We start from the raw sequence: 25,418 nt of genomic DNA on the forward strand, positions 1-25,418 counted from the left end.
GAGCATCCTTCTTGTTCAGGTGCTGCAGCACGGGGACCTACGCTCCCTTAAGTCGTCTTAAGGGCTGTGGTGGGTGATCCTTCCATGTCCTGGATGGTGCGCTTGTGGAATCAACTTACAGCCCAATGCTGCTTTAGCTATTGAAAAAATTGTTCAGTGCTGTGAGCGACTTCTTGTTGAGCTACGGAATATTTGCAAGAGGTGCACAGTTGATACAATGCCCATGAAAATGTTACCCATCAGAAAGACACAAGGGTTGCTTTTTTTTTTTTGAGGACTTTCCCTGGCCACTGTGGAAACAAGCTGTGCAGAGTGTTTGTCTGTGTTCTCTAATTTATTTAAGTAACTTTTTTTTTCCTGAATTGGCATGTTTGTCTTGCTCTTCAGTAATTGATTCTGAGCATCTCATGATTGTGTAGTAGCCATGAAATTATTACAAAAAAAAAAAAAAAATTTAGCATGAAAGCTGAGGCACAGAATCCAATCTACCAAACCATACAGTGACCTCTTACTGGGACGTTTTGTAGTCTGGCATGACTTAAAAACTGACTCCTAAAATATTTTTAATTCTAAATTTTAGTTTTTTACCATAATGGAAATGTACATAACTTACAAGGACACTGTCGTAGTGATTGATTTTTCCAAGGTGCTAAATTGTATGATTAAGTGACAGTCTGTTTTCTCCATTCTCATCCCATGTCAGATAATACCTAAAGACCAGCTTGAGGGCGCGCCTTTCACTCACTTTTCATACCTCTGCAATGCTTGGTCTATTCTTAATCAGCCCTCAGAGTTTCAAGTTGCGGTGAGATGATAGAAATATGTGGGGTTTTTTTTAGGAGCTCAAGGAGGAAAGAAAGGAAGAAATGAATGAGCATGCAGGGATGACTCTTCAGAAAACCCTCACAACTTTCAATGATTTATGGCGTGGAATTTGTTGTGTTTATAGCTCTAGGTGGCTTTTTCTTCTGTGAGTTTGTTCAGCTGCTTTTGCCGCTTGTAAATGATCCAACAGTAGCGCGTTCTCTCTTGGGGAGATGGAGACGCATGTGTTCATTAGAGAAGACAAGGTCAAGGAAATGTTCTCTGCACTTCGGTACAGTGAGGTTTTGTGATGCCTTGGTTCCTAGAGGAGTTGATAAGCCTTTGACCTTCCTCCAAGAAAAACTGTCTACTTGCGGTCATTAAGCAGCTGAGTCTAGACTATGTAATTTATCTTGCAACTTGTAATAGAATATGTAAGCATTCCCCTTGGAGATGCTTTTTCATATTTCATCTGTGTGGAGTATTTTTCTTCCAAATTCTGTTTTTGTTTTGTGACTGGAAAAGGGAAATGTTCGAGATACCATACCATTTTGGAATTCATCTGCTACCAAAAGTTTTTTATTCCAAGCTTAAGTCTGGAAGTGAACATTAGTGATTGGAAAGACCTTATAAAGTTCCTTAAGGTAGTGCAGATACGTAGATGTAATGGCATTAGCAGGAAGCAGTGCAGTGAAGCAAGCAAGTTTATTATAACATCCTTTTTCTTTTTTTACTACATCATTAATATTAATGTCTTTGGATCTGTGGTGGTGTTCTGCCGCAAGACTATTTGTCATGGAAAAAAATTAAGCCAAAGTTGCTTGTATAAGTGGAAGAAGTGAGCCTATTTAGCCGTTTCACTAAGTTAATCCTTTCTTCCAATTTTATTCCCTTCTATTTTCCGATTTACTGCTATTTGTCATTCCATTTTTGTAGCTTATATTTTAAGCAAGCTGGGAGCTCTCATCTTCCAGGAGGCAAAGAAATCTACTTTTAATCTCAGTTTATCAGGGTCATGGATTTTGTTATTTTTTTAATATGGTTTCCAGCAAGCTGTTTTGGCAATACGTGTGAGTTACTGAGCTGTGATCTAATATACATCTTCCTCTGAAGTAAGAAGTAGGCTATCTGGTTTCTGAAATTGGGGTATAGTATAAAAAGGCACAGAACAAAATCCTTTTCAAAATATTACACCTTTTATGTAGATTAAGTAAAATAGAGTGGCATCTTTAAAGCTTACTATCGGTGGTTGTTGGCGATCAGCTTGCATAAAGCGTGCTTGCAGCAAAATTCAGTAGTGGATCTTTTTCCTGGCCATAAAATGTAAGTGTGTGATGTGTGAGATTTTATTTTGGCTAGTAGCTATGTGTTTTTCAGTAACTGGCTAGAAATGTGTGGTGGGTTTCATGACTGAGGCTACTTTAGTGGTGGAGGAGCACCTGCAGCTTCCTGTTTTACCGAGCTGCTGCAGAAACAAAATAAAGGTAAGACCTCAGATCATTTACAGACAGCATACCTACTGTGCTGTCTTCATCTCAGAGTTTCTCTGCAAATGTAAAAAGCACTACAGCGATCCTCATTTCTGTCAGGGGTTATTTTCTCCACTGCAAGAGCTTTTTCCTGTCTTATCTTTGTATGTGCTCTCCAGTCATCTCGGTGCCAAGTCACATTACAGTTTTCTTCATTGCTGTGTTGTCTGTCATAGGCGAAAGTCCGTAAGATTACAGTGGTGGGGACATTGCTTATCCCTTCCGTATTCCATTCTCTTCGCTTTGTCTTAAAGTCATTCTGATATCTGCCACCTTATAAAGAGCTCTCAGCTCTGGAGCCTGCAGGCTTCCCACGCGTTTCATTAAATACAGCTGCTTTCCAAACACATGATGATACTGTTATAGGTCGATTAAATGAACTGCACTTTGGTACCAAGTGTGATGTTTTCCTCTCGTTCTGATGTTATCAGATTATGTGCGGTGCTTGAGGCCAAAACTAGGCTCTGTTCGACCTCATCGTGCCGGATCTGTTGGCATAGACTGCTCTCCTTTGGTACAGTGCAGTCTCCTTACCCTGTGACTTTTGCTGCTTTCTCTGTGTGGGGATTAAGCAGTGTTACTTAGAGTACAGTTCAAAAGCTGTTTGTTTTTTTTCTTTTTTTTTCTTTTTTTGAGTGCCTTACCAGCTCAGGAGCCCCTTGTTCTTGTCTCTCAGCTGCTGGTTCCTGCCCCCGTGCAGCCTCCTCGGAAGCTGTTGTGACCCTCTGTGAAGCCACACAAACTGAAGACTGGGGAGCTGCTCCAGTTTAAAAATAACCCAGCAGAGAAACACATGAAAGCCTTCATTTTAATTCCGTGTTTCCAGGCTAGCAGGATTATTATTTTTTAAAAAAAATGAATTTGCTAGTTATGCGATGTTTCCTGAATAAACTAAGAAGCTTAACATGATCCGTCATCAACCTTCCAGCTCGTGCCACAGTCTTATAGTCTGCTTTAAGAACTTGAAAAGCCACGTCATACATCACCTCCTTACCACCAGCCTTTGTCTATATTGAACTCTAATTCAGTGTATTTTTAGGGTAGTATTTGCTAGTTGTAGAGAGTCTAGTATCTGTCACAGCTTGTCTTTTAGTAAGTGACGTTTGCTGAGTGCTGTGCAGCTGAAGGTTTCTTAAGGTGGTGTTTTGGTCCTGCTCAGCAGTCAAACTAAATGTTACTATATTTTTTTTACCACAACCTTGGGGTTCACTTGAATGTCTAGAAAAGGAAGGGTAGTTTTCGAGAGATTTCTTTTTCAGAGGGACTAGAGCCTACCCAAGAGCAAATACAATTTTTGCCTCGCAGTATATATATGTGATGATGAAAGTTGCTGTTAGGTGCAGTCACGGGGCATTTTCACTTCTCTAGCCCGGCGTGAAGTCTGCAGTGCTTACTTTGGCTGTGAAGCCTCTTGTGCTACTCCTACGATATTTGGCTGGGGTATGTCGTGACTTTTTAGGCCGTTCTGTTCTTTCCCACGTTGAGAGCATAGTATTTGGTAGCTTCTTTGACTTGTAGTGTTTTGTTTTTCCCTGTATTTCCCTGCTTTCTGCTGTACTGAGCTCCGACTGCTTTGTTCAGGATTGTGCTTCTCAAGAAAGAATCAGTTATGCATCCCAGCCGGATAAGGACTTCTGGCTGGAACGGTGAGCATCGTGCCTTTGAGAGAGCCGCCCTGACACCATACAGAAGCTTAATACAAAAATAAAGCTGGGTACTTAGCAGTAGCTCTCGAAAGCCTGGCTAGCTGCTGTCCCTCACCTTGGTGTCAATATGGCAGAGCTTCCCCAGTTAATTATCAAACGCATGATTCCTTAGCCATGTTCTTGTACGTTGGGTGAAACATCAGAGAATGGCTGAGATTGGATGGGACATCTGGAGGCTGGCTGGCCCAAACATCTGAAGGCAGTGGGTGTCTTGCAAGGTCACGGAATGAGGAGGCCAACCAAAGCTGAAGAGCTCTGCGATGAGGATGCGCAGAGTGCCTTGCATTCCTTTGTCCACCCAGCTCTTATATCAGCCATCAAGACCTTGTGTTTTATGAGAACATCGGCAGGTCTATGCTGCTGATTAATTTCTTGTCTTTTGTGGCTTTTTAAAGCAGGTTTAGGTATTTTTTAAAAGTGACTGAGGTTGACTCTCATCAATATTTGTCTTTGGTTAAGTGCTTGTAGGTATTGCTGATCTGAGTTAGTAATGAATGGTTGTCTTTTATTGACTTGGGAATTAATACCTTAGTGGTTAAAAATGTTTGCCCTTAAATTGATTCTGAAAATCCTTTTAAAACCGATTCACCTAGCTCTGAGCATATCTGATTGCAGTCATCAGGGGTAGAGGCACGTCTCTGCAGCAGATATATGTGCATGTAGTAGGAAATTCTTTTCTTAGCAAGGCAGTAATCCCACAGTTTAAATCCCAGCAAAAATCAAAGTAGGGTTAACATTTCGAGGTAGTTTTTTTTGTTCAGCTTCAATTTCCAATATAAGATGTACTTGTATATTACTTATGAAAGCTTTCTCATTTCAGTGACAGCTGATGAGCTCTGGAAAGGAGCTTTGGCAGAGACTGGTGTGGGAGTAAAGAAAGGAAGAGGGAAGAGAAGGAAGAAGAAGCTAAAAAAGAATCTCAATAGAGGCCAGGAGATCGGAGAAGGTAGATTCACAAATGAAGGGCTGAAGAAATGTCTTGACCTCTTCATGTGTAATGTTTTTTTGATTTAACAAATCAGTAAATTGCTGTTAACTTCTGTGGCATCAGAACAGCTTGATATAGTTTTTTCTAAAAAAAAAAAAAAAAAAAAATCCTGATATGGTTGTTTAATGCTATTTTTTGTTTTTAAATATAAATTCTGTGTCACAGAAAACACTTCAAATAAGCAAGAACCTTCCATTTTATTGCATTTTTACAGTGTTCATTATTTCAGTACTAGTTTGGCATAAAACTTTTTTTTTCCCTGTTATTTTCAAGGACGTTCTGGTTTTCTCTGGCCTGGTCTTAATGCTCCTATAATACAAAGTGGGATGGTACAGACAGTTTCCCAACGAAAAAAAGAAGAACGAGAGAGAATTCAGTCTGAAATTCTTCAGCAGAGAGATACATGGGAGAAGAGAAGAAAAATAAAAGTTAAGAGAGAGGGAGGATGGAGTGGAAAGTGTTGGGGAGGTGTCATTCTGGATCCTCCTGACCCAGGTCCTAACGGAGGTAAGAAAAGACTGAATATCTTTCTTAGTTCTTACGTAGCCTTTGTGATAAAGGGCTGGGAAAAAGCCAGATCCAGAATTTTCCTGTGATTGAAAATCCATTTTATAACTTCTCTTATGTGCCTTTTTGTCTGCACATATGCCAATGCATGAATTAAGGCAGCTCAGTCAAAGAACAAGTACTTACACAAGTGAAATGTTTTAAATCACTGCTTAATTTAATATAGCTGTTAGATTATTATTTTATGTTATGGACTACCTAAAGTTATACTGTGATATAGAGTACTGCATTATGTTATAGACTGTTATAGGAGTCTTAAAGAATGGAAATATGTTTTCTGTTCAACGTCGATTTTCTTAAGTACAAAATGCAGCTGTGCTTTTGTATAGTTTCTTAAAGGATCCTGTGAGGTAAATCAACCTTTTTTTCCTACTCAAATAGTGAAATATGGTTTAAGATGTTGTGGTTTGAATGTAGCTAATGGAAGTTCTTGTGTGTTGTCTAGTTAAATATCATAGTGAAACTAGAGGTCATATATGTAAAGTGGACAGGTGAACTTTTTTTTACAGTGCTGTTCATTAGACCACTAAAAAAATTTTGTTAGCTTTAACAATGAAAAACCTAACCCCCTTCAACTAATAAAATATAAAAATAAGCTGCTACTCATATTCAGCTGAGTTTCCCTTGTGAAGCACTTCGTGATGCTTCTATATTTATTGCAATTTTTCTTCAGACTTTTATAGTCAGATGAGGTAAATATGACAGTTGATGTTTTCTAGCACTTCTTTCAAGCTTGTTGCAGACTCCGGTCATTCTAAAAGCTAAGCTTGGTTCATGTTTTCAGAGTTCTCTCTGTCCAGGAATATGTTCTCCTGGTGAAAGCTGTGATCTTGGAACATATGTCCTATAAATGGGAGTTTCCCCATAAATAGGGAATTACATCTATGGATTGTAATTATATTTTTATCAGATCTTTTTGCAGTCACAGTTGCTGCTCATTCTGCCTGGTGCTTTGTTTGTGAATTTCTTTCTGTCTGTATTTTCTGGTGACTTCTTCTAGATGTTAATACAAAATCGAGATGTGCTTTGCACCAAGCCATAAGGCAGCAAGAGCATGGTCTTTCCAGGATGATCTAATACCATTGTCCACATGGACTGAAGTCATGCTGGCATTTTGTAGCTTTTCCTCTTGTAAATTCATCCTGTTGTTGCTGTTTTCTACTTCTCCACTCCCTTCCCAGGTTTTCAAGTCCTGTAGCTGGTATAGCTAATTTTGTGGCTTATGTTGCTATGGTGTCTAAGTCAGGAAAACAACATACCTTGTGAATTTATAGAGATCTTGCTTTCCACTCTCTTCAGGGTTTTCTTGTTTATCCTTGATTTTAAGAATAACTGATTCCATTTTAATATCAGCATAATACTGCTGTATATAAATAAGATTTCCTGTGTTCACTTACCAGCATTTCATTTTATTACCTTGAAAGCAAATGTTCCATGGGAGGTGGTGACATGACAATGGATGAGGCAGCCTGTCACCTGAATCTTACAAGTGAAAAATAAAGATTTGAGAAGTTAATGAATTCCCCATAAATCGTTGGTGGAATATAGAGGAAAGTCAAGAAGATTTCACGGTTCTGGTTCTGTGCTTTAAATGCAAGGCTACGTTGCTTTTAAATTCAAATGTATTTTCAAGTAGTTCATTCTGTTAAAAGAAGTGGCAGCTGTTGCAAACAACATTTATGTATGCATGAATTCTACTCCCCAGTGCTTTCCTTGCTTTCGGTGTGGCTGATATTACTGAGGCTGGTTACTTGCATTAAAGTTGGTTCCGTGGGTGCGGCAGTAGTCAGGTCAAGTTCTGCCAAGAGGAGGAAAGGGCACTACAATAAAAACAGGAAAATGAAACCGTCAGCCTGTATTATAAATGTGCTTGAGAAAAGCAGTTTCTGATTAGCATACACCAGTTTCCTTTTAATCTGTTTAAAAATTGTGGGGATTTTCAGTTTCCCAAAATTCCGTCAGCATCTTTATTCAGAGGAATTAAATGATTTTCAGGGGAACGGGGACATTGACAGTGCTTTGCACATAGCCAAAGTGGTAGAAGGAATAGACCTGAAACCGTCAAACCCAATGAATCTGTTTGTCCTGAGACTGGGGCATGGCGGGACTCCCTCAATTTGAGATCCTGCAGTTCAGCCCTTCCTGGTATTCTGCTGCTAGATCCTCTGGTAACAAACAGTTTTAGCATGTAATGCAGCTTCTCTTCAGCAGCATTCATATTTTCTAACAAAAACAGGTACAGGAGAAATCTGTAGAACCTCACTGTTGTGAGCCTTAGACATATGACAAATTTGGTTGAAACCGACTGCTTTGTTTTGGGGAAAAATATATTTCCATATATTCGAGGACAGACTGATTCTTTGTGCTTTGTTCTTGCAGGAGGATCTTTTACAATTTCACCACTACTTATTGTGTTAGTTGTGAGTAGAGAAGGAACTTTTTTTTTCCAGTTAGAAATAAGATTATTTTTCAGCCAAGTTGACAGTGTTGCTTTGCAGCTGATGAGGCTTCAGAGAAGGAACAGGGTGCCTGAGCGTTGGCATTTGCATGCTCTTCTCTGAACTTTTTGTAGACCAGCAGTTCTCTAAATTGTGCTGAGATGATCATGTTTGTAATAGTCACGGAGATTGTGTAAATGATCAAGCAACATCTGGCGAAGCTTCTGATTCTCTTCACCACCATGCTGCTTTAGGCTCCCAAGCCTTTCTCCAGACTCTTGCTGTGACTATACCAAATACAACAAATATTAAGTGCTTTAGTTAGCACTGGCTTCTAAAGCTGTAAATGCTGAAAGCTCTAGTTAATAAAGTAAATTGGAAAAGCAGGAGGTCGGGAGGGTCTCCTATTTGTTCTGCTGCTTATATTGAGACGTTGCATTTTACTTCATTGTCTTCAATTTTTTTCTTCTTTTTTTTCTAAAACCAAGCTTTACTCACAGTGTGTGTCAGGGTGAAGACCCTTGGATGAGACCTGAGGGGGCTTCTGTTTTGTGTAGTTTTGTGCCCTCTCCCTTTACTTGCCATCCTCGGTGGCAGTACATACTGATGGTTTGTCACGCCCAGAGCTCCGCGCTGTTCTTGCTCTTTCCTACCCCACAATTTCCTAAGACATTTTGAAAATGTCATTCCTTTGAAGTCCCTTCTAATGACAGAGCAAAAACTTGAAATTTTCGTGCAGTGAAAAGGATGTGTTCACCAAGTACAGCCGAATATGTAACATACACCTGAACACAGCTCTTATTATTACCGCTGTGATGAAAAGACTTGAAGGCAGACGTGACAGGGAAACAATAGAAAACACCTTAACTATAACTGGACAAAATGAATGAGGCTGTAATTGTCTTTGATTGCAAAGACTTTTTTTCAGGTAGCATTTCAAATTGAAAGAGGTGAGAAAAAAAAAGTCTGGCTGCGTGGTTGTTGATTATTTGAAGTGATTGTGTTTTGTTTTTTTTCTCTTCTCTGGAATTTCACAAAAATATGTGTCGAGAAAAAGGGAATCAAAGAAATTATAAGTGTGATTGTCTAATACAAGTTCAGAATAGTCAGAATAATATTGGGGAATAGTATTGCCATGATGGAAGTGACCTGTTTGCCTATTTGGTGATTCAACTTTTTAGCTTTTAACCAAGTACAGCCATTGCTCATTGTACATGAAACGAGGGTGTTTGTGTGTGTTGTCTTTTTAACACTTTTAGAGCAGTATTTTGGGAAGAAGACAATTTGCATTGCCAGCTAGCAAAAGCCCAAACTATTTTTATTTTTTATATAACATGCTGTGGACAGTTATTTTTTAATAGCATTTCTACAGCTGGAGAGAATTAGGAACAATAACAGATATAATTTAATAAAAATTCTTCAGTGTAAGTGCTGGCTGGTAGTGATTTTCAAGAGAGTTTCAGGTTTAATTGGGAGAGGTTGGGTAGCTTAGCTTGTGGTCAAAGTATTGGACAGATTCTGAGCTCATCTCAGCTCTTCCATCATCTTTGTTACTGCTTTCTGTGGGATGTTCAGACAAAGCAGTTAAGTTGGTATGTCTTGCTTTACCATTTAAAAGGGGATTATTTTTCTTCCTGTGTGCCATGCTGGTTATTTAGGTTGGGCAGTCTTTGGAGACTATTTACATCTTACTTCCCCTGCAGCCACAATACTTAAAAAGATAAAATATTGATCGCAGTTGGAGACTGGGGTCCCTAACAAAGCACAGTGAATGTATTTAACAGTTCTTCACCCCTTAATTATAACAGGAGCTGTACTGTAGTTATAACAAGAGTGGTGTTACACCTTCTGGAAGTTCTCATTTGAACTGGATATTATTTAATCTAGATTTTTGTACTGATATTGATTTTTACTCAAGAAATGAAAAAAGCACGCTTTATAAATGAGTTATACTTTATTTTCTCTCCGAGTTTATTCTAAAAGAGAAAATGAATGGAGTCAAGCTACAAAATATATTCGAGCTCTTTTTAAAAGGAAGCAACTAATAATGCTCACTTTAGATATGTGTTCAAATTATTCTTACCTTTTCTGCTCACTGCTGAGATAAACAAACAGCTACATAAAAATCGTGTCCTTTTTAAATTATACAATCTGCAGGGAGCTTTGCTGATAAGGAATTAATACAAGGAAATGTAAGACACTATTTTTCTCCCAACAGAAACTTACGAAGATTTTGAAACAAGAGTCATTGAGGTAAGCATTACAAAATTCTTCAAGGACTTTAAATAGTTACAGCTATTTTATATGGGGCTTGCACTTATTTAATTGTCTTTGCTAAGTCAATCTTATAGCAATAGGAGTTAGTCTAGTGTTTTGTTTCAATTGCGTGATGTAATCTATTATTCTTTTCATTGGGGACTTCTCTGTTGAGCTAATACAAAGACTGTTTTGAGTGACTCTGAAGTGGCAAATGCCTGCAGATAAAGCTTTAACAGTTCACATGCAACCATAATTGGGAACCTAGTAAAGTGTTAGCATTAGTTCTCAAACAATTATATGTAGCAAATTATGTAGTTCTGCTTTTCAAGATAAATAAATGAAACAAAGCGGGGAGGACTGGGAAGACAAGATTGAGAGCAGGTGGGATGAAGATCCTATTTTACGTGTCTTGGTTAATACAATACTCATCTGTCCTAGATGTCTTAACCTATGATATTTCTGTCTTCTGTGAAAAATATTCCAACAAAATTTCCTATTCATGGTTGTATATCTACTGCATTATTGTGCTTACTGACGGTTTAGGGATGATGGTTTTGACTGGATTAATGCAAATCTTGCTTCCATCCTCGTTTCTAGATGGATCATATTGCATCACCTCACTTAAAAATACCTAACAGCAAAACTTCAGGCTAAAGGTTAAGGTCCTTAACATTGCCCCCCCCCCCCCCCCAAAAAGCTCTTCTGAAGACCCAAATTCTTAATAATGATTTCAACAGAAACATCACTCAGAATGTAGTCAAAGTGCTTATTAAAAATTATTATAGGTGGATTTTTGTTTAGAACACAAGATAATCCATTAATAACAGTTTATAATGGTGAAATGTAAAGCATTGGTAATGCCGATATGTGGACCTTTGTTATTTCTCAGTGGTAAAGCCATTGGAGGATGCAACTCATTCCAAAGCAGACCAGTAACAATTAGTACTATGCATGCTTATGCTGTCACAAGGTATTTTATGCCTATCACTTACCTTACTAGTTTCTTTCTCATTTTGAATGCATTAGTTGCTGTGGAAACCACAGAACTAGCAGAAGCTAGAAGGGGGAATCATGACTTCAGAAATAAGCTGATTTCTTGTGATTCATTTGCTACCAGTCCAGAATCAAATGATGCACAGCATCCAGAAAAGGTAGTAGCTCTGGAAGTGAGAACAGTATTTGCCCTCTGTCCTTGCACATTCCCTTCTCTTCTACTTATGTCCTAATTTTAGTGAGACTTGTAGCTGTGGCCAAGTAATTTCTGTTTCTGTCAGTGTTTTATGCAGCTGAATCTCAAAACCTGTTTTTCTTGTCATTGGGTTTTGTTTTGTTTTCTTTAAATATCTAATGTGTTAAAAGGACTTGACACTTTGCTAAAATGACCAAGCTATTAGAAAGCAAAACCCAGCAAGGTGTAGCAAACTTAGCACTTCCAGTTGGGGGACATCAAATTGGTAAGATTCAGCCAAGACTTTCTTGTTAAGTATTGACATTTTTGGTGAAGGAGAAGGGGCTGGGAGCCATTAAGCAAGGTGGCAAGAGCAGCACCATGAAGTGAGATGAATACCAAAGCACATTTTGTCAAAATTTGGATTGTGCTTTTGATATATTGAATTAAACCTTGTTACATGAATGCTCTGGGCATAAATCAACCCAGTGGCTTTGTGTTTAATGTAATTGCATAAACTTGTCACTTCAGAACGTTCTCATATTGCTTACATACCTACAGATGAAATTGGTTATTAGATTTGTGTCCCTTTCAGGGTTATCATCAGAATCTTATTTGCAATTAGTATTTATCTACTTTATTATTGGAAAAAATATTCACGTCTGGCTGCTGTATTGAAAAGGGACTCCTTTAATTTCTAACCGTTATCTGAGAGCCAAAGTATTAACCTGGATCTATACACATCCTATGATAGATGCATAGTGAGTGTCTTTGCTTAATATGAATGTTGACATACTTTCATCACTGTAAAATAGTGACCGTATAATAAGTTGTTTGTTACATGATTTTAAGTGGGTAGAGATGACCGTTCATCACTTTACTCTTGTCATTATTACAGCTTCACTTATAAAAAAAAGTTCTGTGAAATATTGCCTGTATTTTTAGCTGGTATTCTGTCGTACGTGTGTCCAGACATGGCGTTTATTCCACTGTATCTGTGAACTTCTGTTTAGTTTCACTTACAGCACATCATCTTGTATTCTACTACTGAAGTTGACTAGTGATGCCCTTTGTGGAAGGAACCGTACTTTCTCTGCACGCTACCATGTACTGTCACATACTGGTCTCTATTTTAAGAACTAACTTGCTATTTCAGATTAGCTTTGACTTGTTAAAGTCACCAACAGAATAAGTGAAGTGGTACTGGTATGCACAAGAACAAGATGAAATTAAAAACATTTGAAAGTTAATTTAATAAGCAATATTTTTCCATTACTGAGCTTAGTTTAAATCTTAAGAGAACACACAGTTCATTTTTAATTCTGTGTCCTGTTTTTGTTGTGCTCATCTATCTACAAGTTTGAAATCAAGGTTCTTTTTTCTCAAGTATCTCTGATATATTCTTACCAAATTTGTCATTGGTGCCTAGAAAAGAGATGACAAAATAGAACGAGTAGCAAACTTGCACTTAATGTCACAGGTGGTTTGTCACAATAAAAAATACGTTGTGTGCCTCTATACTTTACAGTATATGCTGGTGTGCATACATTGGTATTCCCCAAAACTGCTTTTAAAAGATGGTACTACTGAAAGTCAGATGGAAAATCAAATGGTTCAGACAAGTACCAGTTTATTTTGATAATCTGATGGATCATCTGCTCCATTTACATATCAAGTTCTCATTTAATAATATATTTGAGATTACACTGAAAATCTTAAATGCAAGAAAAATGAATATTTAAGCAAGCATCAGTGAGAGGTCCTGAATTGCACCATACACATTTTATGGGTTCTTATTTTCACATGCAAAATTCCTCAGTAAGGAACTTCTGTCCTCGCAAAATGATGGGTTTAGCCCCACTAGGTCCTTGCTCATGTCTGCCAGTTGTTTGAGGACTGAAGGGAGTACAACAATGAATCTTTTCCTCCTTTTTCCACATTGGAACACAATTCCCCTTCCCCATACTGCTAAGGAAGGGGGGAAGTGTAAACTCTATCCCTGCTCCCTGAGTGTAGTAAAAAAATAGGTTTCACTTCTCCCAAGGCTATCCAGTTCCCAAGTGTCCCTCTTGTCAGGGGCTCTGAAATTGGATGAAGAGTTTCGTTGTCTGGGACCTGACATATAGCTCACTGATTTTGACGTTTATTTTTTAATACTTAAGTTAACGTGGAATAAAATTGGCTTTTGGCTTTAGTTAGATTGTACTTCTGCTGCAGTTGTTACAGCTAAGTGTTACAACCCTAATAAGCCCTGCAGGTCTCAGTGCTTTCAGTTAATTGAAAGGGCACATAGGAGAAAAGTGGCTGTTCCTTTGTTACTGTGACATGTCCCAATTGCCTGCCAGTTTGGATGCTATATGAGGTATTTACTCAAGTTGGCCATTTTGTGTCTGCATAATTATTTACAGTTAAAATACATTAGATTAAACAACCAAACGGGTTGCTATGCGATGTTTCCATGTGCTTTAGAAATCTGTTTCACTGCTTTGTTATATCTGAATAACAAAAAAGCATTTCAGAGGCAGGCTGGGGCTGTACTGTTGCAGTGTGAGAAAGTAGGAGTGTTTTTTGCAGGAAAAATAAAAGCAGCAGCAAAAATTTCTATATCCAGCAATGAGCCCAAGAAAATTGAGTCCTATAATTTTCTGGTAACAAGTATGAGTTTTGAAATAAACAGGTCCCGTTAGCATTCTTACTTTAAATAGATGGCATATGTGATGCTATTTTTGTGTGTCTTTTCCATTATCTTTGTCTTCATGACAATACAGGAGGTTAAAATATTTGCTTGGAAATTTTGTACTTTGCAGAAAGAAGCTGAAAGCCTATTTGTTCTTCTTCTGTGTCTTGATTTTCAGCAGTTCTCAGGACTTCTATTCCATTTTTGAAGGAATGTCCTATAAACAAAAATGCAAAAGCCCAATTCCCTTTGTGATTATGCTACCAAAAAGGCTGTGCTGTCTTGTTAGCCCAAAAGGCTGTACTCCCTTTTAAAAAAAAAAAAAAAAAAGAGAAATTATTTTGAAAGTGCTTTCTTGAAACAGAAATGCTAACTTGATTGTTTTTTGTTTTTTTTTTTGTTTTTTTTCCTGCTTGAAGAATAGGGTACAGACGAGCTCTGATTTTCATTTAAACCAGAGCTAAGGACATTACAGAGAAAAAGGTATTTTGGGTATGGAGAGACAGTACGAGGGACCGGATATTGGTTTTGTTACTGGATTTCCTGTTGACTTTCTTGCTTCTTGGAGCAGGTGACTTGGGCTACCTCTTTCACAAAATCACAGGATGGCTATGGTGGGAAGGCACCTCTACCTCTGTATTGAAGGGCCCAGTATTGAACACCCCACACAGAAGTCCTGTTAATAAAACTACTGGTAATATTTACTATTGTTTAACATAATGTAATAACAGTAGTCATTAAAATTTACAGTTCCATTTGACAAATTATGCAAGCCATTTTTACTGTAATGGCAAAGCATCATTTCAGGAATCATCCATTGTCAAGTGATTTCTGTCATCTTTCTCCAAAAGCAGAATGGTAACGCTAATATTAAAAAAAAAAAAAAAAAAAGCCGACATGAAGGCTTGTGTTATATGGCAGTGTTTGTGTTGCAGTGTGATGAAAATTAGAAAATGAAACCTGGTAATCAATAAGGTCTGCAAGCATATAATATGAGGTTAGCGTCCCTTTGAATCTTTCACAAATGGGAACCTTCTAAAGGAGGAGATATGATAATAAACAATGTCCTTTGCAAAAGATGGATGTGTTTGTTTTTCTACCCGACACTGAACTTGCCAGCTGCAAAAACTCTGCCTTCTGATCACTTGTTATTGTTTTCGCCTTTTTTTCTTTTTGTTACCTGTTTCTAATAAAGATCAATTTACTTGGATTATTTTGTGAAAGCATGGCCCCATTGTACCTGGGTCAGTGTAGCTTTGCCAGTGGTGGAATAATTCCCTTTTTCAGCCAGATGGTTGGGGTATTGTACTGTCCTATTTACACAAAAGAAACACTCATTAGTGTTTAAATGTTTAATTACTGAAAGGCATAGACTTGATTAAAAAAAGTTCAGGTCAGGCAATACATGCATTTTTCATAGGGAAATGGTGCAGAAGGCCACAACATAAATAGGCTGATGCTATCCTTAAAGCAAAAGCTGTTTTCTGCAGATAAAAGTACACTGGTACTTTGGTTAGAGCTTGGTATGATGTTGGTATTATCCTAGTCCTTGAAATCCAAAATCATTTTATGATTCTATTTTAGTTCAGGGTTCTCTATCTCTTACATTGTAGGTTAAACTGTATATGGATTTCTTTCCTTTGGGTATTTGTTTGTGGGTTTTGATAGTTTTTTAATTATTTGCCCTGGGTGGGGGTGTTTTTGGAGTGGTGGTTTTTGGGGTTTTTTTATGCTTTCAGAGAGTGTGGAAAGGGTGGAAGAAGATAACACAAAAGAGATCCTTTTAACAATGGCATAATAAAAATAACTAGTTCTTCCTGACATAGAATCAATCAAAATAAATTGCTTTGAGTCAATAATTAAATGGATATTCTCAGAAGCGTGTGGATGATATTTTCCCAGGAACCAAGTTAGTGATGAACTCTACAGAAGCCTTTGACAAGGAGTAGTTTTTGTCTTATAATCAATAATTTGTCTTATAATCAATAACTAAATATAACCAATATAGCATGCAGTAAGTGAAGCCATATTCTAGGCTATTGCCTGAATCTTGTCTTTTTTTTCTTCCATATTGTCTCCAGCTTCATAGACTTTATTCTTAGTTGAATTGACTTGAGATTGGGTATGCTTCACAAAGTTTGTATCATAATATTGGTAGTTTGTAAGTGAGCCCTGATGGGGCAAGAATTCATGCAAAATCTGTAATTTCATAAAGCTGGCATTTTCTGTCAAGTGAGTTAGGTTGTTTGCTTGTTCCTTCCCTCTTATCTCTAGCTGCATTCAGGCATGCTTCTGATTGCCCGAGACCTGTTTGGATGCAGCATTTACCTCAACTATTGCATAGCACTTTGGAGAAGCAGAACTGAAGAGAACAGTCAGAAAAGATCTGTTTTCTGAGCAGGGTCTGCACAGCTTGCATCTGATGTGGGTTGTCCTTCCCGCGTGCAACATAGGGATAGGTGTGCCTAACTGGAAAAGATTAGCAGCAGCTGAATGGCTGGAGGTTCGTGTTCTTGCAGTTAAATGTACCTGAACTTAGCCATTCTGAATCCAACTGTTTGCAAATATTGATGGGGGCAGTGAGTGGAGGTTGGTTGTGTGGAGAATGACTGTTTGGGGACTGTACAGGAATGGGGACACTGGAAACCACTAGGCTTTCTGTACCAAACCACAGGATTGTCGTGCTTTAGGAACAGTAGCTTTATTTTGGAATGACGAAAGCAGGGGTAAAGTCAGAAAAACAAAGGTTTGTTGAGCCAAAATGATGTCAAGGACCTTGTCTTCAGTATTTCTAAATGGCTTGTTAAAAAGGTACACGGAACTGTAGAGAGGTATCTGTAGGGAATGTGAAGGCATGGAAAACTTCTAACTTGTTAACTGATTGCTCTATAGTCATGCATTCTGTATCCACTAAATAAAATTAATTGTCTAGCTGCAGCAGGGGATCGTAAGCAGAATGTAAGACCAGTTTCAGTTTTCCATGAAGTAGCAAGAAACCCTTTCATACGTGTTTGCTTTAGGAGCACGGAATTATTCTCGGTAGTCTTACCGCTTGTGACAAAGAGAACATTCCTTAAGGCACAGTCAAAAGCCTTTGTTTCTTTTTATAAGTCATTGGAAATTGTTTTCTAGCTATTGTTTTTGCAAAGGGCATAATAAAAAAGGCTTATGAAAGGAAATGCTGCATGAAATTACAGTGTCTAAGATCTGTTGTTTGACATCCTTGACTGAAAAATTATATGGTATACGTGATACTCTGAGTAATAATTTACTTGAAATGAGGTGTTGGCTGAAATATACTTTTGGGGTATTAGAGCTCTAGATTTTGCTTTTAGAGCTGCAGGCAAGTTTCCTGCTCCCTGGATGATACCAAGTGTCTTTTGACTGATAATGAAAATTTCCAGACAATTTCTAAGATAGCACCTGAAGCAAGCTGTTAGAGGAAAGAATGAGAGGTCAGAGGGGAGAGTCTAGAATTTGTTACTGATGTTCCTGGGTTTCTGAGTTTTGGCCTGTCTTTAAAGTAACATTTTGGGATGGCATTTTCAAGTGGTTTTGTTGATTAAACAATTAAATCTTTCTCTTACCTGTCAGCCTGGATGGATGAAATCATTAGCATTTGGAACATTCAGAAGCTTTTGAGTGAGTTATAATTCACCATTATTATGAATCATCCTCTGAAAAGGAAGCAAAGCCATTTCAGGTGTAGCGTGGCTGTGAGCATGCATTATTGTGGGTTTAATCCAAAGGATCCGTACTCAGATGTGAGCTGTAGAACGAAGCCACGTTTAGACGCACACTGTGACAGTAGGGCATTTGAGTTATGTTGTTTTCCAAGTGAGTTAGAAAAGACAGAGTTTTATGCATCTGACAGGGGAAAACTATCAGCTCAAACCTGGTTTTGTCTGTAGTTTCTCTATAAATTGGGCTCATTGCTAATTTGGATGAGAACTGTGCCTGGGGTTTATTCCAGAGCTGTGGTGAGTCAGCTTGTGTGAAAAACTGTTCAAATATCTGGACAAAAACTTTCATCTGCTTTACTAAGTGAGGGGTACAGGAGTCCAGATTATTTCTGTGTTGTGGTTCCTGTGTGCTTGGAGCAGGTATACCCAGTGAGCAGGATGGATGGCTCTAATCTTCCTGTCTCTCAGAGTCTATAGCTACTGAATCAGTCTTGATTCAGAGAGAGAAGTACTTTATTTGTTCTGCTAATGGCCACGATGGAGAGAGTACTGACTGTTAGGTTATGTGGTAAAAGGCCTGTCTGTCCACCCACAAAGAAGGGCAGAGAGACAATAGCAGGTAGCAGGATCCAGGGCCATCACAGGAGAAACAATCTGCACGGAGGCAGGAAGGGGAACCGAAATTACAGACTCAGAAGAAAGGATGCCCTCACCAGCTCCCCTTGGTGCTGTCTTGGGGTAGCCTCAGAGTGACTAGAGTGAGGACGCTTACGTACCAGCACCTGGAACAGAACTTTCCTCAAAGAGGGAGATCCCAGGGTTTGGCTACCGGATCAGGGAGTCCTGGTCCTGCGTCTTTGTTTGCCCCTGTTCTTCCCCAGGGCTGAGAGCACATGGTGGCTGGCTTCTGGAGGAATCAGGGGAGACTCAGCCAACTGCTGGAGTGTGATGTGTGTCTATGAGCAAGGCAGCCTGTACCAGCTGTTGGAGTGGTGCTGCAGGCCCCAGGGGCTTGTATGTTCAGGTCCCAGCTGCTAGGGAGACCTGCGATGTTTATTTCCCTCTAATGGCCCTTCATTCATCTTGATCAGCCAGAGAGGAACAGCGTGGGGCTACCACTGCTGTTTGTATTTGCTGATTGTGTTGGTCTGTGTGGCTTGCCATGTATATATGTGTATGAGTTCTGTAGGTGTATATGTTTGTGTCCTCTGGGAGTGTGTTCCCAGCTTTCTGTAAGGGTGCATGAATGGAAGTATCATCCTCTAAGGGTGTGTGGTTGAGGATCTTTCCAATGCGGATAGTAGGATAGTGAAGGAGAAGCCATAAATAAGAACACAGAGACACTGCCTGCCCTATAATTTGTCTGTGAGGTTTGTAATGAGCACCAAACCTTGTCAGATACACTAGTTGCTGAGGGTATGTGGGAATGTTCATTGACAAGAAACAAACCTCCTCAGTCCCACTAATTGGTGGGCTGATATTTGCAAGTTGCTGATATTTGAGGGGACTCACAAGTGTGGAGTGCTTGTGAACACTGGATAGAGGAGGCCGTGCCATTAGAATCATAGAACAGAATCATAGAATATCCCGAGTATGAAGGGAGCCCACAAAGATCGTTGAGTCCAACTCCTGGCTCCACACAGGACCACACAAAAATCAAGCTGTATGCATTGTCCAAGTGCTTCTTGAGCTCCGGCAGGCTGAGAACCATGTTCACCGCCCTGGGGAGCCTGTCCCAGAGCCCGACCACCCTCTGGGTGCAGAACCTTTCCCTAACACCCCACCTGACCCTCCCCTGTCCCAGCCCCATGCCGTTCCCTCGGGTCCTGTCGCTGTCCCCAGAGAGCAGAGCTCAGCGCCTGCCCCTCTGCTCCCCTCGTGAGGGAGCTGCAGACTGCCATGAGGCCTCCCCTCAGCCTGCTCTGCTCTGAACAAACCAAGGGTCCTCAGCCACTATTCACACATCTTGCCCTTCAGACCCTTCACCATCTCTGTACTTTGGACTCTCTCTGACAGACTTATGTCCTTCTTATACTGCGGCACCCAAAGTCGTACACAGTACTTGAGGTGAGGCCCCACCAGCACAGAGCGGGACAATCCCTGCCCTCGACCTGCTAGCAATGCCATGCCTGATGTGCCCCAGAATGTGCTCAGCCCTTTTGGCTGTCGGAGCACACAGACTCAGAGTCAACTTGCCATCAACCAGAGCCCCCATATCCCTTTCCACAGGGCTGCTTTCCAGCCTCTCATCCCCCAGGCTGTACGTACAGCCAGGGTTGCCCCTTTGTAGGTCTAGAATCTGGCACTTGCTCTTGTTGAGCTTCATGTGGTTGGTGACTGCACAGCCCTCTGATTTGTCATGATCTGTGTGCGAGGACTGTCTGCCCTCGAGGGAGCTAACAATTCCTCCTAATTTAGCATCTGCAAATTTACTTAGTATACCTTTGAGTCCTGCATCCAAGCCATTTATGAAAACATTAAAGAGATCTGGCCCCAGATGGAGCCATGGGGAACCCCACTAGTGACTGACTGCCAGCCTGATGTAACCCCATTTCCTATAACCCTTCACTATTGAACTTCATTCTCTACCAACTGAAGAGGAGGAAAAGGACTTGGCTGTCTATACTTAAGTATTTTCGAGTTCTGTATGTAGCTGTTTAAGGCAGACCCTAGTCTGTGACATTCTGTGTACCAGTGTCAGTGTGGTGTGTCTGCATTGCTGGGGTACATACTGCTTTACTACTGGTTGAACCTGCAAATGGGAAAGCAGTAGCCCCGTCTCTCGTATGGGAAGCCCATGTCCCTGGCTAGGCAGGGTTTCAGAAGGTGTGCCCAGAGTGGTGGTGGCCGCTTCTGGCATCCCTAACACTGTGCTGCTTGTTGGTCCTGGGACTATGGCAGCCTCACCTCTGTTGGGCTGTGGGATTCATCTCTCCCAAACACTTATATAAAACATCAGTACAGACTGATAAATTCACAAACAGTTCCTTGAGGAGGTCACACGTTAGTAATCCTAGCAGAAGACAGACTAATTTGCCTTCTGAAGCACATCCCTTGCCATTGCCCACCATATGCACACTTCTAGGGAAAATGTTTCACACCCTCATCACTTGTCAGTGATACTAGTTCTGCCCTCCAGATAGCTTATGCATTTTCTGTTGGGTTTTTTTTTGGTACTGTAGTTACAACTGTGACAAGTTCTGTCACTGTGTTAGGTATCTGCTTTGCCCTTAGTGCTTTTCACAGAGAAGAGAATGATATGGACATGATCTAACTAACACAGACTTGATTTTTGTTTATAAGATATACAGCTTCATTACTTCATTTTTTTAATTCTTTTGGTGAAGTGGCTTCTCAGGCCTTTTAGCTGTGTCCCTGAGCATCTCTACGATCACCTGCATGGAAATGTTTTTCTTTCAGTACCCTGCCCTCGTTTAATTTTGTCTCACCTTGAGCCTTAGTATTGGACCAGAGGACCTTATGCAGTGAGGGGATCAACCTGTGCAGGTACTCTCCTCTGCATTACAGCAGCAAGAAAGTCATAGTGTGAGGAGTGTGGCTTTGCAGAAAGGAGAGCTTTCTGAGGGTGGTCAATTTGACCTGTCACTCATTCTTTGTTTTCACAAGAACAAAACACGGATGGAAAAGCCTTGGGTTTTTACCTACTTCTAGCACAGCGCGAGCTGCCACATGCTTGAAATCATGGTTACCCGTAGCAGCCTCTTTGGCTGTAGCCTCCTTCCATGCTTTTAACTCCACCTTTGAAACTGTTGCTTGCCATTCCTCCACTTAGTGAACATTTGAGGTGCTTTCAATCTGTACTTCAGAGCCAGTGTTCTCTCAGTTCTAGAAAGCGAGCTGAATCTGCATTATCAGCACAGAATAACGGGGACAGTCAATTTGAGATACACTGTGATTAAGGTTGAGCATGCATCTGTTTTCGAATTTAAAGAATTAGCTTTAAATCTGGCTCAAATTGCAATCTAGTAAATAAGGGTAATTGTGTCTTAGTTTCAGTCACTTTTCGGAGGTCATGCTGTTTTAAAAGTGGCAAGCTGTTCATTGTGTATTAATTAATTCCAGTGCTGCTTAATGATATGCTTTCAGCTGCATTGCTTTAACTGCAGAACGGAAGGAGAGCACTTCTGAACACACTCCAGCAGAGAGAGCATCGCTCACTTTGATGGAAGGAGGCACGAGGGTGCGGCAGGGAGAATCTGAGGACACAGTTGTTCCAGCAGCCATGGCTGCCTGGGCACATTATCAAGCTTGGAAAGCCTTTACAGCGTTTCAAGAGAGATGCAATAGCACTGATTGTGGTGGGTGACTGAATGCATTTTCCTTCAAAGCTGCTCAGAAACAGCTGACAAGTGCAGTTTTAGGAAGGCGACTGGAGAAGCTTATTGCATGGGTTTTTCCTGCCACCTTCTGGATAGGGAGAAGAATAATTTTGAGTAGATAACCAACACCATGTCCTTTTTTTTTTTTTTTGACAATATATATGTCAACTTCTTATTTGTAAAGTCTGTATTTAGATTGGCAATGGAAGATAAAAGTATGAAGAGCAAAAACAGTGTGCTATCTATGCTCCTGGAGACAGGATGACCCTGCTTCGATCCCTTTTTTCCATAATTATTTTGCATTTTCTGTAAATAACCTATTCCCACTGGTACTTTCATCATAGAAGGCTTGTATTTTAGCTTGTCTTTCTAAGTGGTAAGATTGTGGAAAGAATAATAGCTTGGAATAAGCAACTAATAAAGCTGGTAATTCTTTGAAGCACTCTCTAAAATATATGTGCACCCTGAATTTAACAGCATCTTTATTTTAATAAAAGCAAGAGTGGATTTTTTCAGAAGTACTCATTCCTAATCCGTGCCCATTGTTGTTAGTGGATTCTTTTTATTGTAAATGTCAGTAAGAATGTTTAAGCCATGGCCATGTATCTTGTAATAATTTACTTTCAGATGTATAATGCTACAACCGGAGTAGTTTAATGAAAAATTACATACAAGGAAAAGGGGCGAGTGTTACGTAATTCCAATGCTAACAATGCACATTTAAATTAACCGTTAGTATAATGTATGGAAATGATATCAGGGCTTCAAGAAAGTAGACCCAAAGATATTTTTTATATATATATATATATATATATAAACAAGTGTATGGGTATATATGAATACAAATAAAGCAAACAACAAAAATACATACGTGTATACCAAAACCAAGGAAACCAGAACAGGCACTAAATGGACAAAGTATTTCAGATGGTATTAGACCATTTTTAATGTGGGAGACTATAAAACAGCGGCTTGCACACCATCACACAGGAGAGCCTGTATCAGAGCCAGAAGCAAATTTCCATTTCCAGAATACAAACCATAAGGTCACCTGGCTCCCCATTTATTGTTGTCCCCCTACTCCAAACTAAGTAGCTTCTTGCGTCTCTGCTTGAAATTACTGTAGAGTTTCTGTTAACATAGTTACAGGAATGAGATACCATTTTCTTCCCCTCTCTTAAATGAAGTCATCTCTTTAGCAGCTGTCATCTCAGTAATGAGTAGAGCTACAAATAAATCTCTTCTGCAGTCTGCAAGCAGATTTAAGTCCTAGGCTTTAACCCATGTAAAGCAACGATATGCCTTAAGCAATTCGTGAGAGTGCTTCTAAAATATGTCAAAATGGGAGGGAGGATGATATTAATGTCACTTGTTTTTTTTCTTGCTTTTTCATCATGATTGAAATCACACATGAAGCTGGTGGCATTGGAGTGTTGTACAACTGAAGACAGCATAGGGAATATTTAAGTGAAACTGTACTGAAATAACTTCTCGTGTGTCTGAGTATAGATTTTTAGCAGCCTTTATTGAATGTCTTGAAGCCAGTGTCCCACTGCAGATGGTACTCACTGGCGAAGGCAGTATATATTGGAACATTTCATCTAATTCCTTTTTAGTAAACTCACTCTCTTTAAAAAAATAAATAAAATTGCATTTTGTCATAACATGATGCTTTGTGTTTCTTTCTTCAGGTGAAAAATGTGTTCTGTATGAAGGCAAAGGAAGGCAGAAAAAAATCAATACGTGCCTTAGTGGCTATTGGAAATGGTAAAGGGGCTGCAGGTACGTGCCTTTGCTATATGTGAAAGATGCCAAAGTAATCATTGCTTATAATAGAAGACTGGGAGGTGTGGTGGTATGCAGGGACTTCTTACACTTAAGAAAAAAAAAAAACTTCTTTCTATAAGGCAGTATTGAAATACCTTTAAGAATTATGAAAGCCTCATCTATAAAAGTAAGCTTTATAACTAAATTATACGTTCACTGGAACACTTTTTTTGTATTTAAAAAAAAAGTAATTGGGGAAAAATATGTGATTAGTATTGGTGTATATATTATCCAATGGTAAAAACAGTTTTTATTTACCTTTAGAGTGATAGAGCTAACCACAGGTAGGTCTTACCAGAAGGGATTGTCTATGCTACAGTAAAAAAAAGAAATGCTATGCTATTTCTTTTTACTGTAGGTACTATTTATACTTTAAAAAAAAAAATATATCAAAGTGTTCATCCATGCATTAATTCCACGTAGCTGCAGAGTGTAGTTCTTTACTCTCAAATCACAGGGAAGAGTTTTGCAAAATCACTTTCATGTTGTTGGGGTTCTTGGGGTTTTATTTTCATTTGCTGTAACAGTGACCACTTTGCAGTGACCATGACTGATTGTGCATTTTCCTGGTTGTACATTTTCTAACTAGTATTAATATTCAAATAGCTGATTTTTTTTTTCCTCCTTAGACCTCAAGATAATTCCTTGCAAGTATTACTTCTTTTAGTTACAAAGTAAGGGCTTGTTTACTGGTAGTCTCAGCTAGCATGGACTATCTTGATTCAGAAACTTGTAATTAAGCTGTTAAATCAGAAGTTTCATTCTTACTCAGCCTCCTCAGGAAGCTTTCTTACTTTATTGAAGTTAATCCCTAACCCCCCTCCAGCCCCCACCCCCCAAAAAAATATATTAAGGGCTTCCTAGAAAAAAATATATTTATACTTCTAAGGAAATAGAATACTCAGAGTCCTTTGGATCCATTCTCATAGTAACTTCAGTGACATGCAGCTTGACCTGCTTGTAGGCTTTTCCATTATGATTCTTTATAAAGGTCTGTTCAGCAAGCAATTGAAGTCTAAGCATAGAAATGCTGTCTGCTGCATAAAGGAATTGGGAAAATCAAAAGAAATGTGATATTATGAAAGACCTAATAATACAAGCTGTGAACAGAGAACCTTTTTCTTTTCTTTCTCAGCACAGGCTGTAGAAAGAATACTGGTCAGAGGGTTTCAGTTTAGTTTTGTTCTCCTCGTGACAGCGCTATTTAAGCACGGTTCTGCTGCACAGTAGCTGTAACCGAGCTATCTCTAGAAGCAATCAAACCATCTCAGTGCAGCATAGAAATTGGATCAATTAGCCCTTCCAAGAGGATCCCATCTGATACCATGGTAGTGCTTCATATGTTAGTAAGACAAACAACAAAGACATAGATGACTAAGAACCAGCATGTTGTGCCATGTTCCTCTCCCCAGAAGTTTGGAAAATGCTCTAA

General features: G+C 39.3%; 1 protein-coding gene across 1 annotated transcript in view; it reads left to right on the plus strand.

Annotated features, from left to right (window-relative positions):
• Positions 1-25,418, plus strand: part of MRPS5 (mitochondrial ribosomal protein S5) — a 47,779-nt gene that overhangs the window by 11,384 nt on the left and 10,977 nt on the right. Inside the window, exons 3-6 of the mRNA XM_080584299.1 lie at positions 4,860-4,985; positions 5,301-5,534; positions 10,251-10,285; positions 23,851-23,941. Coding sequence (XP_080440425.1) covers positions 4,860-4,985; positions 5,301-5,534; positions 10,251-10,285; positions 23,851-23,941 — 486 coding nt within the window. The remainder of the gene's footprint in view (positions 1-4,859; positions 4,986-5,300; positions 5,535-10,250; positions 10,286-23,850; positions 23,942-25,418) is intronic.

The sequence above is a fragment of the Anser brachyrhynchus genome (genome assembly GCF_964034855.1).
Source record: "Anser brachyrhynchus genome assembly, chromosome: 3".
NCBI classification, from domain to species: Eukaryota; Metazoa; Chordata; class Aves; order Anseriformes; family Anatidae; genus Anser; species Anser brachyrhynchus.